Source organism: Eupeodes corollae, chromosome 1, assembly GCF_945859685.1.
Source record: "Eupeodes corollae chromosome 1, idEupCoro1.1, whole genome shotgun sequence".
Classification (NCBI taxonomy): domain Eukaryota; kingdom Metazoa; phylum Arthropoda; class Insecta; order Diptera; family Syrphidae; genus Eupeodes; species Eupeodes corollae.
Genome location: NC_079147.1, coordinates 116,903,868 through 116,925,653, shown reverse-complemented (window position 1 = coordinate 116,925,653; position 21,786 = coordinate 116,903,868). Strand labels below are relative to the sequence as shown.

Genomic DNA, 21,786 nt, shown 5'->3' with positions numbered 1-21,786 from the left:
TTTGTATTCATGACTCAGTTTTCAAAGTGCTTTCCATTATTTCGTTTTGCACATTAGCATTCATATTTGTTTATATTACAAAAATATTGCGTAAAGTTACAACGCCACTAAACACCAAAATATATGAAGGTTATGACCCAAAAAAATCTCTCTTTTTACATTCACGCTCATCAGAATAAAACTTAGTTCAGATCTAAGTATAAAATTAGTTCGATTGAAAAAGTATAACTCTTGTTTTCGGTCTAAGACGTCCTTAAACTTTCTGCACTTATTGAATAGGGTACATGTAAAGTGCCTTCGAAATCTTCTATAAATAATCCAATTAGTGCAACCCGGATATAAGAAAGTCTATTAATCCAGTACATAGAGTAAATATATATGTATAAGATTATTTTTTAGTAGCAATACAAAAAATCTTTTAACAAGAAAATGTGGTTATTATATTTTTTAACGCTAAAACCAAACATTATATCTAGATTCCTTTACAGAAAGTGTTCAGTTAATCTAGTTGTCTCAGATAACATTTGAAGTCTATACATTATATTTTAATTTACAATAAAATCAACATTTTGTTCCTTATACAAAAAATGTCTACCAAAGAAGGAAATAGTATATATTTTACTTTTGAAAAACTTCAATTAACAAAGCAGACACTTTTTTTTAATGGCTTCCTCAGCCAGGAAAAAACATTGATAATTTAAATAGAAATAGAAATCATATAGTGTCAAATAACTAAATTTAAAATCCAAAATATAAACTAAATGTCTTTTGAGGATAGGACCACATCTACTCGTACATACGTACAAAAAGTTTTCCGAAGATTTTGTTAATAGTCTTACTTTAGTTAATGTTAAAGCGTCAGGACATTCAAAAATTTGGCTTAGTAGTTATCGAATGCAAAAGATACTATCATAAAAGATGTTTTGTTTAAATTAGGCCCAATCGCCCCAATTGATACATTTTAAGTTCATTTATTTGGTGTCAAATATGTTTGCGAAAATCGGGTACATAAAAAATTACTAATATTTTGTTAAATGCTTAGTATTGTTTTTATAATGGTAGGTTTTTCCGTTCAAAACTCAAATTTCTAAAACATGATCTTAAGTATAAACTCTGCTGTGCAAAAAAATCACTATGACAGACCAAACTTTCAGATAAACATTGACAAGGTTATGTAGTAGTTAAATCAAAATATGCTAGAATTGGTGCTGCATATTTTGTATCCTATTGAAATTTATCACAAACCAATTTTAATTCCTTTGATTTAAATGGGAGCGGGTCAAAAACTGCATTTAAAAATTCTAAATGACCATAATTCTGTGTGATACTGTTTGGTCATAACACTTTATTACATATATTTTGCTTTAAAAAATACTGCACATTTTAAATTCTGTATCCCAAAATGCTGTATGAACAAAATACTGTGTCGCATAATACTGTTTCACAAAATTCGGTATTTTACAGTCTTGCATTTTTAAAACGTATGTTTATGAAGAGTTCCATTATTGTATCCATCTTAAGAAGAAAAAATAAATGGATTTACTAACATATGATTTATTATTTTAATCTGAAGAAGGTTTTACTTACATATGATTTATCATTTTAATCTGAAGAAGTCTAATAAGTTACAAAAAATTAAAGAATATTATTTCAAAGTAATTAACTATATACATACAAAGATTAAAAAATGATAACGAAAGATATAAAGTAATATGTGTTTGTAAAATAATACCAAACACTAAAAACAAAAGTAAACAAATATATTGATTTTGTTTTTATTTCATTCAAAGACTTAAGTAACACGATATTGTTTTAAAATATGTATGAGATTTACATTTATGTTCAATATTTAATGTTCATTCATAAACATGACAAATGTATAGCATGGATGTCTGCCTTCCTGATTGACATCTTTTGAACTCTATAAACATATACATATGTCTTTTGACAATCTTTAAAAATGTTCTTTAATAACTCTGTTTCCATATTCTAATGCAATTTTACTATATTTATAATATTAGAAGCGAACAACTACTTTATGAAGATGATGTGTTATCAGCTCTTCTGATAAAACATTGCTTCCAAGACTCTTCTTCTTCTCGGAGCTCTGGGCATCTAACCATGAAATGAACAATGTTTTCTCTTCTATCCATATAGTATAATTCGCACCTCAAAGGCCACTCTTCTCTGGAGGGAATGAAATTATGATTGAGCAGTTCTCCTTTTAGTCTAAATATCATAGATATTTGATGTGTTCTTAGGTCATCTCGGAATTAATTCATTGAATTAAGATTGTAGTCCAGCTTGCTTTTATAGTTAGATTTTTATTACTGAAGATGTTTAATTTTAGTTTTCGCATTTTGCAATTTATCGGCGAAATGTTTTTCAAATGGTGTTTTTATTAATTTTATTGATTCCAAGATATTTATATTCTTTAACAACCTCCATACTTTCATTACTGTACGTCCACCGTTCAAGACTGCTTACAATTACCTTCGACTTCTCAAGGCTAACCAATTATCTCCAGATTTGTATGTATATGAACATATTTTAAATGATTCACAATGATTTCGCCTACTTATACCATTTTAAAATAGAGAATTCAAACCAAACAGAACTTAGAAATGCAGAATTTTGAACTACAGCATTTTGACTATACATTAAGTTTTGTACACCCAGAATTTTGTAATGCAATATTTTGAAAAAAAGGATTATAAGTGCAGTATTATGAAATATACAGTAATACGACCCACACACGATGTAAAGCTATAGGTTTTAGATGGAAAACCATATTATAACGGCTTTGCGATGTATGTTGCTTTATTTTCCTACAATTCTTCAAGATAAAATACCTGCTAATGTGAAACAAACGAAATCAATAATAATAACGAATGATGTGGAAATAAAGCACTAATTAACATATCAGCAAAAAAGCTCGGGAACAAACAACTCAAAATAACGTTTTTAGTGTCATTATTAACAAATAAAAACACTTAAATTACAATCAACGAATAAAATAAATCCGATCTATTAATGGATGTATGTGGATTTTGTATTCCATTAAAGAGAGAAAATAAAAAAGTAAAAATTATGATTATGAAATAATTCTGCCTTATCATTTTATTTATTAATGTTTTTATAAATTTTAATTTTTATACCAACTAACATTTTGTTTTGTTACCAGAAAACTTGAACCCGACGAACACTTTATAAATATACTATATTTTGTATAATTATAATATTTTTTAAACATATTTTAATATAATAACTTAATAATACCATAATTCTTACAAATCAAAGTTTAAATATTTTATTTAATAATTTTTTTAAACGATGAATAAGAATGTTAATAAAATGTATGTGCATAAGATAATTTTATTGATTTGTGTAGTAAATATTGAAAAGTAATTATTTTAAATAGTTTTCTTGTATATTTTAAAAGTAGTTTGCACGTTTTTCTGTATGCACCATTACTTACTTAACCATCAACATATACATAATATATTTTTGAATTGTTATTTAGACTATCTATTCAAATATTGTATTTTGGATTTGATTTTTAAAAAAACGTATCAGTTACAAATGGCATTTAATTTAAATATGCCTTCCTGTTTTGTTTTTGTTTAATGTTGCATTTAAATATTATAAAAAACTAAGACATTTTTATTTCACATAAACGCTATAATATTATTCGAGAATCAAATTACAACCTATTGTTTTTTTTTCAAAATTCAAGGAAAAATTAATAGCAGAAATATTTGTAAAATTATTTAATAATTTAAGAACTTAATAACGCAATAGAAGGAACAATAACTTTATTTACCTCAAAAAATTTCAGACAAAAAGGAGGTTCTTGGATTTTCTGGAAAAGTTAAATGTTTTCTCTAAGGCTACGTAAAGTTACAAGAACTTAGAAAAATTATTCCCAATAAAAAAAATAATAGTAGCATACCCGTGCGGTAGCTCCAGAAGCCAAATATTGTTTCTAAATAAATTATGCGTTTCAAGATTTTTGTAGTTAGTCCCAATTTTTTTTTCTTTGTTAAAGTTTTAATTTTTTAGAAAATTTAGAATTAGTTAAGAGGCTAACACTACACCAAAGTTAGTAAAGCTAGACAAATTTCACAAAGACGACAAGCTTTTCCGATATTAATGTAAAAAACACAACACTTGTCATTATTTAAAAATATTCATTTAAAATTACACCACTCCTTTGTAAATCGTTTTGTAGAATATCATGGAAGTCCATTTAAAAGTAACAAAAATAATAACGCACCAAGATGGTTTCCCTGTGGTAGAACTTAATTTACTTTTTATTTAATATTTAGAACATTCCTCTTGTATACAATATTATACAGGATATATTTAAGATATGAAGAATCCACGAACCACGAAACACAATTCATCATTAAGTAATTTAGATGTTTCCAGAAGTTACGCGGGTTTGTTTCGATTTTTAGATACTTAGTCCGACTAAAGAAAAGTTGAATAGTAAATAAATACGTTTTTTAGTTTAATGTAATTCTTGCTTTTTTGCTGTTATTTTAAATGGATTTAATATCTTGATATGTAGATGTTAGGATGAATTCACTTATATTTAAACTTAATGAATCAAAACAATACCATCTAAATTAAAAACTTCAGAAAAGAATAGCAACACCATTTAACCTAATTGGTTATTAAGTCCAAGGGAGGACATTCCGTCGATGACAAACAAGGGATTTTAAAGCGACCACATATGGAAAAAGGTTAGAGTTTTTCATCGGCTTCCTGATCTAAACCTTATGTAGAATTGTTTCCTTTGTCCACAATAAGAGTTCTCAACATAAAACGTAGAGCCTGGAACTTTTATCTTAAAAGACTAGTTTTAAGAAAAATTTCAATGAAGCATTTCTCGACCATTGATAAGTGTAGTAATGGTTAGTGCGAAGGACTGTCATGACAGAGGTCTTGGGTTCAATCCCTGCCTGCGCTACATAAAGTTTTTTTTTTCACGGTTATTGCCTCTTGCGAGGGTTCTACAAATCCTTCAAGAGTAATTCTTGTCATGGAAAGTGCTTTCTGAATTTATCCGTTCGGATTCGGCTTAAAATTGTAGGTCCCCTCCATGCCTGACAGCATTACTCGCACACAGGAATGGTTGTCACACTAGGCCCTAAATTTCAAAGAACTGTTGCGCCACCTAATCTATTTTTATTTTATGATAAACTATGTCAATTAATTTTTGGTTTTGATGTAGATTTTTATATCCATGTTCAAAACTCCTCATATTTTCCGATCGTATGGTGACCCACTCAAATACTTCTTGGTGTGTCATCGTCGATCACAATTCGTAGCTTCCACTTGAGATCCTTTAATGTTTTGCAGATGTTTGTTTACGTTTCTGCACAATGCACATATGGCTTGAGTCATTAGGACGTGGATAAGCAGTTCATTGTTTTGTAGTTAGAACGAACTGAGAATTTTGCTTGGTTGGTGTTTTATAACATGGTTTATTGGCTGGTTTCCCGTTTAATGTGAACAGGGGTCGAATGAATGATATTTATATTGGGATTTATTATTATTTTTTGCTCGCTCTTTTGGAAAAATAAATAAAGTTTCGATTCTCTATCATCGTAATATTTTATTAAAACCTCGATTTCGAAATTTTGAGCGAATGTAAAACTTGCCATTAAGTTCCCATAGGTCTTAAGTAAAAATTCATATTCTTTTAAACAAATGGTTGCGAATTTTCTTTGAAAACGAGTAGAGTTAACTAAGTGGAGTCTTTTTAAATAAACAGTTTACGTATATATTTTATTGCTGTACTGGTTGATAATTGACCATGATTCATATATTGAAAAACTACTATTCATACTATTTTTTTTTAATTTAATTGTACATAAATTTATCATGTAAGTATTTTTAATTTTTGTATGCTCACTTTGTCTTTGTTAGGGAACTGTTCCTCAACATTTTATGACTTTAAGGCTCTTTTCCTGATACAAGTCAAAACTTTTTAAGTTATACCAAGTTATCAAGGAATAACTTTTTACTTTTTCAAGAACTTCGGTTTGGAATTGGAATATTTTGTTTGAATAGCTCCTCTTTTTAGGTCTTAGCTTCGAAAGCTAAATTTCTTTTGCAGATAGCTGCGAATATTGCTCCGTAATTTTAGAGCTACCAAGGTTGAAGCAACTGGTCAGCGCCTTCCACACCATTTACTTTCCCTCTCTTGCATAGGGGTTAAACAAGAGAACTTTTTGAAATTATTTTGACATAGGGATATTTGTTTTTATGATAGCCTTTTTATCAACGCAGACGTAGCTTCTTGATCGTGGGATATTTGAGTCTGTGTGGTTTTTAGTTGTGTCTAGACAGGATTTCTTAATTGATTGCGATGGTATTTTTCAAAGTCACATGTCGTTTCCTTTGGTTGTTCTTCGTTGTGTAAATTAAGGAAACCTGAAATTAAGTAAATGTGTGAAAGCAAAATATTATATACTCGTAATTTCATCATATCATGTTTATATTTGTATCGGCTTCATCTTCCAAGAACTCAACACTATCCCCATTATTACTGTCAAATCCAGTTATGTTTTTTTTTTGTTCAGTATGGCTATAGGCGAAACGATAATCCATTTCCTCTGCAAATGTCCTGGTTTGGCAAACACTAGAACGAAATACTTTGGCTATAGGCAGGTCAAAATTTTATTACTCACATGCTCCGGCATTCCACCTCTAGCCTGAATTTGATCGACCGCAGTCGCTACTCCTCGTATTTCCCTTCTGTACTTTTTGATAAAATTTATTAAGTGCTGTAGTATGCTAAATTTGATTCTGGGTTGAAGTTTTGCGGGAATACGTTCTCCCTCCTCTTTTTTTATCATACCTATCGTTAACTAATATTTAAAGACTATTTTGTATTCTTTCAACGAATCACAACTTCGCAATTCATTTTAACGATTTTAATTTCATATATACATTGACTTCTGTTGGATATTTTTTGATGAAACGAAGTTGGTTACGTTTTAATCTATGTGGAACTTAGTTAAGTGTATGAGAAATTTAAATACTTCAATTTATATTTTAAAGTCTCTTCTACACAGCTCAGCTGATGCTGAAAAAAAATTGTATGAATTAAGTTTGATCGGGTATGGAAGTTTCAAAAAATAATTTAATATTAATATGGTTACAAAGTATTCTTTCTATTAAAAAAAGCCAAATAAAAAAAATTGAGAATATTTATTAATACTGTATCTTGGGAAAATTCAATTTTTCGATATTTGACGAAAAAGTTTGTATGGGGGCTACTATTATTTTTAGACTTATGAAAAATAATAAAAAAATGAAAATGAAAAAACGCCTTACGCCTATATTCCAAATATAGGGGCGAGGACAGACGGGCGGAATTTAATTAATGTTTGATGAAAATCTTCAGTTCAAGATTTTGTGGAAAAACATTTAATTCGTAAATTTCGCAAGTAAAAATGCAACTACTGTCAAACCCCTGGCTTTGGGAAAATATTATATTTATTTTAAGTTCATTGAACATCTGTGTACGCGATTGGACTCTTATATTTATATACGTTTTCGATTTAATTGCATGTTTTACAGAATGTTATTTTAGTATGCTTTAGAATGATGACATTTTTTTAAGACAGCATTATAAATGGTGTTTTTTAAGACGTGTGGTTTTTAAGAAGGAACTTAAACGTGTGTATATATTTTAATGGTATGACCAAGAATTTTGCTTTATTAAATAGATAAGGATTTTTCCTTATGTTTTAAAAATGATTTCTGGCTAGTGGCTGCCACCGCGCCACTGGCTAGAGAAAATTGCAGCCGAGAGGCCCAACTTTCGCAGCAATTGGGTCCGTAAGTCAGCAATAACGTGCTGAATATTTTCATAAAAGGCGTCAAATCGCACGACCTTCGAGTATTCTCACGCGAAAGGAATCTTTTTTAAGGAGAAAGTTTATTCAAAAAGACCAGCTCCAAGAAAAAGTATTTCAAGGTTCAAAACCACACGTCAAGAGAAAATAACCGTTATAAGTGCTTACAGGTACAACATTCACTTCATCGATTTGCGCTTTTGAAATATATGTACCTATGTATAAGCGATTAGCGCACACATTAAATAATCACTATTTATGATTCTATTGCACTCTTATATGTATTAATGATTCTTATTTCATTAGATAATAATATAAAAATAAATAAATATAAATGAAATACATTTAAACAAGTGTATACATAAATTTCTTTGTTAGATATAAATCAATATTTTTTAATGAAAATTTTAAACACTAATATTACTTTTTCCTTTCAACTTCTAAACAAAAAGCAGTTCAATACATACAATTCGTAGAACACATTAAAATAAAACATTAAATAAATTACTAGACTCAATTAAAAAATACAAAAAAAAACAATACTATTCTTTTTACAAGTATTTTACATTAAAATCAAAATCAAAATACAAACAAATATATAATTTATTACTATTTTTTGGAACACATTGTTAATATAAATATTTTATTTGGATATCCGATTATATTGACTGTTTTTTTAATATGTGCGTATTTTACGTTATCGAATAAGAATACTAACTCTGAATATTTTTCTTGTATTTTTATTTATGCGTAATGATTTTATCTGGGAATTCAATATTGAATGTGCGGTAAATACTCAATGGGCTGACAAAAAACAACAGGTATCATGGAAGCTCCCGAAGAGGATCACGGCGTTCTAATAATAATCAGCATGGCCGCCGTCTCGTTCCTAATTTGTCTCCTATGCACACTTTGTCATCGCCAAAAAAAACGTCGACATAGACAACTCGGATTACATCGAAACACAGGACATTATGATTCAACAACAAGTGCTACAGGTGTTTACAATATTATTTTAGCAATATCGAGGTATTCGTTCGGAACAGAATATTCAATCAAGTTCCTTTAATATAATTTTAGAAAATGTCTATTAAAAAAAAATAATCATTCTAAAAATAACCGTTCCCTACGAACCCCTTCGATTGGTTTGAATGTTTGTTAGCGTTTAGTCAGAAAAAAGTTTTATTTTATTTTATTTGAAGTTTAGTGATTTTTGGTTGAATAACTTATGTTTTTGTCAATACAATAATAAATAAAATGACCGACAGATCGCATGCACCTATATGTATGCTTGCTTTCGTAGAAAATTAGTAAAGATTGTCTGCAAAATATATCAATTTAATTTTCCTAAAAGAATAGCCGTATTTGTTTTTGGGATATCATATTAAAGATGATTGGTAAGATGCATCAAAAGGCTAGTAGGTTGCGTTAAGAACAGAGGAAAGTAGATTCGTTCGTAGAATATCGTCGAACTATGAGTAGGTCTTCGTGTGTAACAGATGAAGCTATATTTGTTGACAGTAACTTTTTGCAAAATAAAAAAGAAATATAACAACTCATGTGCACTCCCGTAAAATTGAGCTACTTTGTGGAGTCAGCTTACAACAACTTTTGTGTTCAAATGTTGAAAACCAGAATGAGAAGCAAGATTTTAATTTTCTAAAGGACCTATCAAAAGTACCAACGCAACGTCTTAAATGAAAAAATCAAAACAAAAATGTCTGTAGCAAGATCTCACTTTATACTTTATCTGAAGTAATTCTACTGCGGATGTTGTACTTGTTATTCATTTGTATAAATTTTTCCAGTTATTGCAATTTTTAAGCAAATATTTCTGCTCGTTCCTGAGATACATGCATGGGACTGAGCAGACTGATTTTCATTTCAAATTAAAAAAAAAAACATTTAAACCTTAAATTTAAACCTTTGGGCTAAAAAAACTTTCGAAAACTCGTAAAAGCATATAAACTTGAAAAACTTGCAGACGTGTTCAGTTGCCTAACTCAAACAAATATCTGCAAATTTTATTTTAGAAATTTTGCTTTTATCCATTGTAAAGGGTGATTTTTTTGATGTTAGGATTTTCATGCATTAGTATTTGACAGATCACGCGGGATTTCAGACATGGTGTCAAAGAGAAAGATGCTCAGTATGCTTTGACATTTCATCATGAATAGACTTACTAACGAGCAACGCTTGCAAATCATTGAATTTTATTACCAAAATCAGTGTTCGGTTCGAAATGTGTTTCGCGCTTTACGTCCGATTTATGGTCTACATAATCGACCAAGTGAGCAAACAATTAATGCGATTGTGACCAAGTTTCGCACTCAGTTTACTTTATTGGACATTAAACCAACCACACGAATGCGTACAGTGCGTACAGAAGAGAATATTGCGTCTGTTTCTGAGAGTGTTGCTGAAGACCGTGAAATGTCAATTCGTCGCCGTTCGCAGCAATTGGGTTTGTGTGATTCGACCACATGGAAGATTTTACGCAAAGATCTTGGTGTAAAACCGTAAAAAATACAGCTCGTGCAAGGACTGAAGCCGAACGATCTGCCACAACGTCGAATTTTCAGTGAATGGGCCCTAGAAAAGTTGGCAGAAAATCCGCTTTTTTATCGACAAATTTTGTTCAGCGATGAGGCTCATTTCTGGTTGAATGGCTACGTAAATAAGCAAAATTGCCGCATTTAAAGTGAAGAGCAACCAGAAGCCGTTCAAGAACTGATCATGCATCCCGAAAAATGCACTGTTTGGTGTGGTTTGTACGCTGGTGGAATCATTGGACCGTATTTTTTCAAAGATGCTGTTGGACGCAACGTTACGGTGAATGGCGATCGCTATCGTTCAATGCTAACAAACTTTTTGTTGCCAAAAATGGAAGAACTGAACTTGGTTGACTTGTGGTTTCAACAAGATGGCGCTACATGCCACATAGCTCGCGATTCTATGGCCATTTTGAGGGAAAACTTCGGAGAACAATTGATCTCAAGGAATGGACCGGTAAGTTGGCCACCAAGATCATGCGATTTGACGCCTTTAGACTATTTTTTGTGGGGCTACGTCAAGTCTAAAGTCTACACAAATAAGCCAGCAACTATTCCAGCTTTGGAAGACAACATTTCCGAAGGAATTCGGGCTATTCCGGCCGAAAGGCTCGAAAAAGTTACCCAAAATTGGACTTTCCGAATGGACCACCTAAGACGCAGCCGTGGTCAACATTTAAATGAAATTATCTTCTAAAAGTAAATATCATGGACCAATCTAACGTTTCAAATAAAGAATCGATGAGATTTTGCAAATTTTATGCGTTTTTTTTTTTAAATTTCTCAAGCTCTTAAAAAATCAACGTTTACAAACAATAATTTTGTGAAGATTTGTTATCAATTTTAAATGAAATAAGAGTCTAAGAAGCGTCCCCATTGGTGCACGTGAAAAAAACTTGAAGTAGTTGATGTTTATTGCATCGAACAAAATTTAAAATTTTTTTCAAACTACCCGTTTTTAACAACACTATCTAGAAACTATAATTAGATCTATGTCAATAACAGTGTTCGAGTGGAAAAACAGTAACATGATTAGAAATACATACATATGTAATTAATAGTTTGTAGTGTTTTTCCGGCTATTTCTTTTGTATATATTTTAAACCAACAAAGTGTTCTCCCTTTTAAATATCCTTCAATATTTGTTTAAATTGTTTTTTAAGATATTAGTGCTGAAAAAAGGTCTCCCGGATTAAGAACGTATTAAGGTTCTAGTATTGACAAGTATACAAATATAAATACTTAATATTATCACTGCAGATAAAGTACAGATAAAATAGACAAACAGAATTTGACTTTTGTTCTAGTATATCAAAAGCAATTTTCTTTTCGAGGTTTTTCTTTCTGAGACGTTGGCGTTGCGTTGGTACGTTTGATATTCGATGACTGCGATCGTGGAATAGTACCTAATATAAAGAACACTAAAACGTTACTCAAGATGAACTCTTACATTTTCACAGAACTTCTTTTTAACTATTTTTTGCTAAATTGATTATTTTTGGGTTTTCCAATAAGCTGAAAAATAAACTTTTGATAAATCTTTTAAATAAAGTTTCATTTTCGCAAGCTGATTCGACTAAGTTTTTTAATCAGACAAAAATAGACATAAGCTTCATTATTGTTTGTTATTTTGCTAGAAGTTAGTGTCAATAAAAAAAAAACATTTTAGTTCACAACCTTTCTTTCAGTTCTTATTTCATTCGGATTCAATTTGCAAAATGGAAAACATAAAACAAACGTAATATAAATTATGACTAATATTTTCTTAACACGTGGTGTTTATTTAGTTAACATTAGTAAACTAAGTTCAAATTTATTCAGCTGCCTTCTAATTGCTAAAAGTCCTGTGTAGCTCGGTCACTACCTACATGTCTCCGGTTGCGCACTTTAAGTTGGGTGGGGTCAGTATGCACTTGTGCCTGTGTGGCCTTACTCTAATACGCTGCGCTGTAAGTATGGATTTAAAATTCTATCCAGACCAGAACATTGGTTTCCAAGAGTTTAAGGTGACCCATCAGTTGAGCTCAAATAGAAAAAGTCCTTGACTACCTCAAAGTTAAAATTGTTTCAAGACTAGTTGGAAAGGATAACAAAACTAGACATGTTTATATATAGTTCGTCCCTGTAGATGCTGTCATATACAGCCATGAAATAGATGAATGAATGTTGATTTAAAGTGTTTGGATTTTTCCAGGATCTCTCGCAATATGAATATTTAATCAAATGTGGACTTTCTTTGTCTAAGGCCACACTGATAAAAACATATCACACAATATTTCAGAAAATATTTCATATGCGATGTGAAGGAGATCTCCAGCTGCTTTGATAACCTCTGCATTAAATCCATATGCTTCTGTGGTTTTGCCAGGCTTGAGGTATCCCCATGTATCCTCATCACCCCAATAGTCGTTCGTACTAAGTTTCATCTTCTTCCTCTGATAACCCAATCGGTTGTGCCCAGTGGTAACGCTTACGAGAGAAGAGAGAACTTTTTTGTTCAGTTGGATAACGTTTTCGGTTAAGTGTTTGTTTATGTTTGGCCATAGTGTTCAAATTGTATCATAGGTATCAAATGAGTTCCATCCACGCATCTATCCACGCCGACTTGTAAAAAGTAGTATCTCTATCTTCTATAAGTTTGAAGTTCGATTTGAATTAAGGCCACCAAACCCAATAGGAAAAGCGCGATTTGATCGCCAGGAACAAATTTTGTAGAGATGTATAATATGCATACATATGTTCTCGTATAAAAAAAATATATCTGGAGAACATTGAATCGTATTTTGTTCCATGCTTTTAGAAGATTCATTTCAGTTATAATTCATTTGTAAATAACATTATCTTGAAGAAAGTCCACCGAGAATTTGCAAATCAACCCGACTAACTTATGAGACGTATATATTTTATGCTCTGGCTTTGAAAGGAAAAGAGAAAAATATGCGCTCGCACTGCTCTCTTTTGCTCCTAGAATAACACACTAAACGTAACTGACTCTCTTTTTATTGATATTTCTGAATTATTATTATTCTTAATTTGATCTGCGGGAGGCTGAAAGCACAATCAAAATATTTTTATTCAATAATGCTGCTCATTCTGCTCTGAGGAATACAAACCTAAGTAATCCTGGGCTAAAATCTAAGATGATTTATCAACAATCCAAATTCACTCCTTTAATGTCTAAGGTCTGAAAGTCTGGACTTTGCAAAGGCATTTGATTGCATGAATTCTAATCTTCTCTGTTATAAACTGATGACTTATTTTAACTTGTTTATCACAGCTTAAAGTCATATTTAATCACATTTCACTAATCGTATGCAAACCGTATCTTTTAATGGTAAACTGATTTCCTTCTTTCCTGTTTACAATGGTCTTCTTCAAGGATCATTCATTGTTAGTTATCTGCTTCCTGTTTTGTCCTTCTGTCTATTTCATATCTATGCTGTAGAATAATTTACTTAAGTTAAAAACTTAACAATATACTAATTGGGATTTCTAGATCGATACTGTTGTGTGAGGTATTAATGCAGGCAATTTTTTCTCCATGCTGTAGACTGCGGAATAATCGCCCCAGTTACATATGAATAGGTCTAGCATCGAAAAATTAGTTCCAATAAATTTGTTTCGAGTTCTTTTCGAGTTTGAATTGATATTCACTTTTAATTTATGAATATATATGCAAATTTCTCATGCCGAAAAAATCCAGTTAAAGTTAAAACCCCTACGAGAACCGTTTGGCAATATGAGAAAACCAACTGGGACGGTCTCAATGAATTGTTCAGGAAATTTAACTGGCCACTATGCTTCCTCGATAGTGATTGGATTCTAGCGCGGATTTGGTAACAAATTTAATTCTTTGTGGAATGAGAAATTTTGTCCCGAATAGGGTAAAATCTATAAAACCTAAAGAGAACTCATGGTTTGATTCGAGCTGTAAAGAGGTTATTAGGTTCAGAGATGTAAGTTTCCGTTGTTATAAAGCCAACCCGACTGAGGAAAATCGGAATAAGTTCAAACAAGCCAGAAAGACCAAATGTTTGCATGATCAGAAATTAAGGCAAAAAATACTACAGTGTCTTCTTTCGCAGTCGTGCAGTCGCAAGAATACTGAAAGACCTTGACATATACAAATCCCCTATTGTTCTGAAGAGGTTCTCTTCCACGCTGACAAAACCACGGCGTAAGCTTTTCCATCTTTCCTATTCTACAGGTTTCTTTCCGAGTGTATGGAAATTGCACTTGTTGAGCCTGTCTCTGTCAACATCTAACTATCGTCCAATTTAATAACATCCCATCTTTCCAAGGTCATGGAAACGATGATCAATTTTCAGCTTTAAAAATATCTTGAAGAACGGAAGCTTCTTAATGACCGGCAATATGGCTTTCGTTGCAATAGGTCCACTGGTGATCTCATGGTTGTGTGTTGTGCCGCAGGGCTTCGTTTTGTCTCCGCCGCTCTTCCTTATTTTTATAAATGATCTTTTGTCTGAAACTCCCAACCCACTAAAGTGTTTCGCTGATGACAGTACCCTCAGCTTTTTATATTCGTTTTTAGATTATCATCCTTGTTCTTCGGATGTGAACTACCAACGGCAGCGTATGATAAGCTCATTAAGTTCTGATCTTGACAGCATTGTACAATGGGGAATCAAAAACCGTGTAGAATTGAATGCTTCGAAAACCCAATGCTGTCTACTGTTGCAAAAGCGTAACCCTCCCCTAATACCACTATCCATGAGTGCTACTTGCATCGAGGAGACTTTACAGCTTACAGTCCTAGGTATGTGCATTACAAACATCTTGTTGTGGAGTGACCACATATTTGACATGACCAAAGAGCTACTAAGTGTTTAGGTTCTCTCCGAGGATGCAAGTAGTTTTTTGCCCCTTGTGATCTGGATATAATTTATAAAGCCTATATTCGTCCAAAACTTGAGTACAATTCCCATATTTGATCAGGTGCTCCTTTAACCCACTTGAGTCTCTTAGACAAAATTCAAAAGAGAGCTCTAAAAATGATGGGTGACCGTTGCCTAACAATGAACAATGCTCTTATGAAATAGCCAGTTTCATTCCTCCTTTCAAATAATTCACCGTAATACTCGTTCCTTTAGGAATGCCTATCAGCTTACCATTAAGCCCAATTTCGGTCGTACTGTAAAGTACAGAGATTCTTTTTTTAGTCGCAATACACGAATGTGGAATGCTTTACCAGGCTAAATGTTTCCCACTCCCTTCCTAATTACCCGCACTGTGTATAATCATTATAAAGATATTCATATCCCCTTGAGTGCGTGTACAATATACAAAAAAAAAGTATTCCTTTTCGGGAGAGGAAACTTTAATTTTCAAATTTCGTATTTACAATTTATTTATTTGTTTTTATAACTTTCTTCTTAAAAGCTTCTTTACTTTTTGTAACAAGGCCTGCATGTTTATTTCCTATCCTTGTGTATAATTAAAACATTGAAGCCTAATTTGTTAACATTCGTCTTGAGCTAGTGCACAGTTTAGCTAGCTCGGCCTGGTACGTAGTCCTAAAAAAACCAGTACCCCTGCATTTCTTCAAATGACTAGTACCCGATCTTCTTTCACAATCCAAAACTAAGAAATAATACGTCTGAAACTAGTCCTATTTTGATTTTGACACTGAACTGGCATTTCAAATATTATTTTTACATTAATTTGATATTTGCAGCCACCCAAAAATGTCAGAAGTAATACAAAAATGAATGGTATTCATTATCAGTTACGAATCCAGTACTTGAAGAAAGTTTTGTTTAGCTGAATTTTTTAGCAATTAATTCCAAATGTTATGGAATAGTTCAAGATTTTTAAATGTGGTCATTTTAGAGAAATAAGAAATATTTTTTTATTTCAATTCTTGGTTAATAAAAAAAATATATTTTGTGATCGCATAAGATCGCAATCAACAATTTTATAAAATACAATTATTAATTTTGCATTAATAATCTTTATTAAATGTCAAAGCTTCCAATCCCTTACCGCTGGTGGGGGAAAATCATCGGCTATACGTTGAATAACTATCGATTAATCCATTTTAATACTTATAAAATGCTTACTTAGGAAATATATCTTTGACTGAAGACCATTTGCTTTTTCATTATCTTATAAAATTGCGGACACAAGATTTCTTTTAGAATTATGAATGATGATTTGGGCACACAAGTTACTGAAGATAAAAATGTGCTGATGTGCAGTTTAATATTTCTTATAATATGAAATATCATCATCTAATGTAAAATGGAGTTATGAATCAATGTGTGAGCATTATATTTTGTTTATAGAAATATACTTGTACATTTCTTCATATAGGGTGTTCAATATTATTACAAAGTTTTAAGAGTGTATTCTGATAATGTAACAACAATATTTTGTTGAGTAAATGAAAGATTTGGCTTACGGAACTTTCATGGCAAATTGTTAATTGAGTCAAGAATATGCGAAAATAAATCGGTTCTAGATAAGAAGCTCATAAATTAATTGTATTTTGTTATGTTAGCTTTCATTAGGATTTTAATAATGTGTGCTACCATTACCTTCAAAATAACTTCAAAAATTTTATCTTTTAAGGATTTATAAGGAAATTCCAAGCAGACCAGAGAAATGTCACTCCAGGACAATTTGATACCATATATTATGGTGTTTTTTTAAATAATTTTTTGAGTAAGACCATGGTATTTTAAATAATTGCTGACACAAAGATCATTTCGACTTTTTTCGGGCTGTAGCGAAACATTAAAGACCTTTAGACCAATAAACATCTATTCTTTCCCGTTCCTTCACTGTCAAACATTTTTTGTTGCAAATTTCTGTTAACACTCAATTAAGAACAATTAATTTGTTTTATTCACTACTTCTAATCTAATGACTCGATTTATTTTCGCATATTCTTGACTCAATTAACAATTAACAAAGCCTGCTTCTAAACTTAAGAACAGTAGTGTAAGTAGTTGAATTTAAATTAATGTTCAATATATTAAAATGTATAAGGCTATTCTTAACAATTTTGTATTAAATATTATAACAATATTTATTTAAACTTGTTTCTAATCATCTTTTTGTAATAAATCCATTCATTTTTGATCTTAATTTGATCCTATTTTACAGTTTTTAAATTTTGAGTTGTATAGGTTTTGGATTTGGCAACTTCTTTAGCATTATAATTTCATTATTTTTTGTTTCTTTAGAAATAACATATTCATATTTTGATATTTGGACTTCAATTCCTTGGTCTTTTAGTATAGCTAAAATAATTATGCTCTCACATTTATGTGTATATACATGTTTGCATGCGTCCAAATACCTACATACAATAATTGTGTGTGCTATTTAATCGACCATACACATCTTGCTATATTCCATTTTCATATAGCCTTTTGCAATTTCAATAACAAATTAATATGCATTTTAAAGATACATATAAAATTCGTTGTAGCACAGATAACAAAGGGATCTTTTTGAGTCTTATAATTTGCTAAATACATTATAAATATAAATAGCACGTTTAAGCCATTTGCATTTCTCAATTTCAGGATAACATACAAATCGAAACAAAATACTCGCTTTAACCAGCTAGTTTAATAGAAAGGGACGACGTTTTTTGCCGAAACACATTTTCAAATATTTCCATGAAAAGTTTTTTTAGTTGTCGTCTACGAAAAACGAAAAGGCAAGCAATCAATAAAATTGCGAGTAATTAAAAGTTGTATAGGTTATAGATTGAAGGATTCTTACTTTGTATTTACAAAAACATCAAGGATTTCTTTTTTGTACAATTTCGTTTAAAGAGCGTGAGGGTTGGCTGAAGATTAGGTAACCGACGACTGAAATAACATAGCAGGCAATATAAGTAAATAATTATATGATTAAGAAGAAAATTTCATGTTATTATCATTTTCATAAAGAAAGACCACGCATGATAAAGTAGGATAGAGTTCAAAGTTTTTTTATACAGTATATATCTTAACGTTTAGACGCTAATTTCTTTCCTAAAAGAAATCTTGGTCTAACAGGAAGTAGAATGATATTTGAACTTTATTCAGTTTGGAAAGTAAAATAAAGCCGAATTTTTATGAACTTATTTCATGATTGGAATTCAGCGTTTTTTCACTTTTACAAAATGCTGAAAAAAACCAATAAATAACATCATAATTTAAAAATTGTTAGTTATAGTCGCACAAGAAACTACCATGGGCGAGACGAAAATCGTAGTGATAAATATGAAATTGTTTATTAAGGAACATAATTTGTTTTGACGGTTCGAAAAGTGGCATAATTTGAGTTGATACTAACATATATGTATATACATACATACGATAAAAAAAAACATATTACTGCATTTCTTTTAAGTAACAATTTTTTTTGTATGTACTTTTAAAATTTCTACAATACAATAAAATTTTAAAATTGAATCATTGTTTAATACGTTATTACTTCAACAGGATTAAGTTCGAGTCGAAGGCATCTCCAAGCTGGGGGTAGTCTTTCAGGAAGCCTTCACGGTATAAACAGCGGAAACTTAATAATTCCCCCAGCCCCCCTACCACCAACAAGTGTTCCTCCACCACCCCACATATGTATTGCTGGTTCTAATGCTGCTGGATTCGGCCTTGGAGGCATTGGTATAGATATTATGATAAGCGCTGACCTCGACGATGAAGATGGCAATGACGATGACGAAGATAATCCCGATATATTTATAAATGATATACGATTCGATGAACATATTGATCAATTAGAAACTGTTTAACAATTGTTGTTGAAAATACATATAAATACACATAGATATAAATTTCTAGTTTAAATTTGTAAGAAACAAATAATAAAAAACGTAATTCTATTCAATCCTAGAAAAATTATTCATAGAATGTTGTATGAACAGAAAAGTGTTAAAGAATAATTAAACAGACAAATAAAGATTTAAAGAATATTATTTCACACACTTTTTATTTTTTATTCAATCAACATTATGTTGAGGATATGGTCCACTTTTGGGCCCAGTGCGTTCACTGATTAAAGTGGTATCAAATGATAGGTGAGGTGAAGCACTGTGCAAAACCGTCGGTGTTTTAAGTTGATGAAAAGAATTTCACTTCTTTTTTTTAACTCTGTTTTTTATACTATTTTTCTTGCAAGAACATATTTTTAAATATTTAGTATAACCTATTTGGAAATAAACGTATATTTTGTTTGCATTATTTTCTACAAATATTTACGACCTTTAGAAAATTTATTAACATTCCTCGAAAAAATACTTTAAATAATTTCTCAATACTAAATTTTAAAATTTAAAATATATTGTTGTACTGTTGTAATTAATATACATATTAAATTAAAATTACTTTTAATTGATATCAAATAACGACCTGAACCCTATCTTTCATTTGATACCACTTTCATTAGTGAAAGCACTGGGCGCATTAGTATCCATAAAAAATGGACCATGTCTTTTATAAATTTGTGTACACTCCACGCGTAACTAAATATTTTAATATATACAGAGCAAGCTGTTACAGAGATAACAAAGATAAAAACCAGAGCTGTGTAAAAAATAAATTAAATATAAAATGAAGTTATTTAATTTTTTTTTCGTATTTTAAACAAAAAATTATAGGTACCTAGATAAGCTTCATTTGATAAAAAAGAACAAAGCTAAAAAGTATATCTTGTTTTTAAAAGAGAATTAAAAAAAATTTAAAATGAAAAAAAACTGTACATTTTTATAACGAACAAAATAGAACAAAATAATTAAATTGTTGTTTTTTATATTTGATACGATTAAAGATAGTAAAACAAAATAAATAAAAGTTAAAAAATTCAAATAATATATCAAAGAAAAATGTTAAAAAAACGTGCACAATTTTCATTTGCATATAAAAATGTTTGTATTAAACTTTTCAAAAATTGATTGAATATTAAAATAGTTTATCATTTAGGGTTTTTTAAGAAGACTGTAAAATGATATAAACGAAAGGTTATTTATTAAAATTATATGTCCAGTTTTAAATTGAGAGTTTCAACTTATTGATGCCTTTGCCTTGTTTTGGTCAAAAAGAAAACCACTTCTTGTATTAACACTTTTTAATTTAAATTAAGTTTCCGAGCGTCCAGTAACAATAATACCCTGTATATTCAGGCATTCACTCAAAGAACGGAACGGAGCGACATATTGTTCGCATTTTTTTTGTTTTATAATAGTTTTGGTGGTATAAAATACGAAAATGCAAGTTTACCAAAATGTTTACCTTGAACAATTTTGTTTTTTAAATTTTACAATATATTACGAAATTCATCTTAATTGTCATAATTTAACATTTTTCTTTTTTATTTAAATATAAAATATATTTTTTATGTAAATACTTGTACAACTTTTGAAGAAGTTATCAATCTAAATTGGGATTCAAAGCGTTTTTACGACTTTAATCAAAATAAATTGTATCTTAAGTATCTATATACTGTGGCTCCCACGACTAATCGGACAAAGAGAGTTTATATTTTAGCGATCCAATTTCTTTAAGAAAATGTATATAAATAGTGGAACTTAATAATTATTTTATAACATATTTTAGTTTAAATACAAAAAACTGCACTTAAGTTTAAAGTAGTTGCCCCTACGTCGAAATTACACCAAAGGGAAAACAAACGTCTTTGTAAAATTGAGAATTGGTTTTGTTTCATAGCCAGGACAGTACTTCCATACTTGATTACGTAATTTCACAATTTTAAAACAAAAATGGGATTCAAATTGTGAGCAGAAAAGAAGTTCTTTTTTAAACTAATCAACTAAAATTCCTTCTTATCTTCAAAATCTTTAAAGATTTGAGTGAAAAAGAGACCACGAGTAAAGAAATCAATAACGAAACCGCCAGAAGAAGAAGCATCGCCATCGAAATTATGACCAAAACGACAGTTCAGTATAAAAAGTCAGTGAAAAATAGAAGTGAAAGATTTAAGTTTGCTAATAAACATTATAACACAGGACACGTATTTTTACTGTTGTTGGTTAAACATAAGACAATATTATAAATAAGGTTAACCCTAAAGGTTCAGATGGCGAAACGCAAATGAATTATTTACTAATAAGCATGGCGGTTTGTTGGTCAAGGTATGAGAATGTGTTGGAATTTCTGGTGATCGAAACTAATATTATGTTGAGGGTAAAATGTATTAAATCGCTTACATCAATGTTTTGAATAAACATTTGTGGTCCAGTGTCAGTTAACTCGGAATACAAGACATTTTATTATAACTGCAATAGGGAGCTTAACACATGGAAAAAGTCACTTGACCTTAATGGGACGTCAAGTTGCTCAAAAGAATTTAAGAAACATTAAGGACCT

General features: G+C 30.5%; 1 protein-coding gene across 10 annotated transcripts in view; it reads left to right on the top strand.

Moving 5' to 3' along the window:
- The window catches only part of LOC129943472 (dorsal-ventral patterning tolloid-like protein 1), a 90,359-nt gene extending 70,980 nt beyond the window's left edge, over nucleotides 1-19,379 (top strand). For 7 of the 10 annotated variants that reach the window (XM_056052957.1, XM_056052954.1, XM_056052955.1 and 4 more), the window contains 2 exons: nucleotides 8,696-8,872; nucleotides 18,889-19,379. In XM_056052957.1, coding sequence (XP_055908932.1) covers nucleotides 8,696-8,872; nucleotides 18,889-19,196 — 485 coding nt within the window. In that variant the 3' untranslated portion in view covers nucleotides 19,197-19,379. Of the gene's footprint in view, nucleotides 1-8,695; nucleotides 8,957-18,888 lie in introns of those variants that run through there. The other 3 variants (XR_008781253.1, XM_056052958.1, XM_056052959.1) reach the window with 3 other exon arrangements.
- Nucleotides 19,380-21,786: the final 2,407 nt, after the last annotated feature.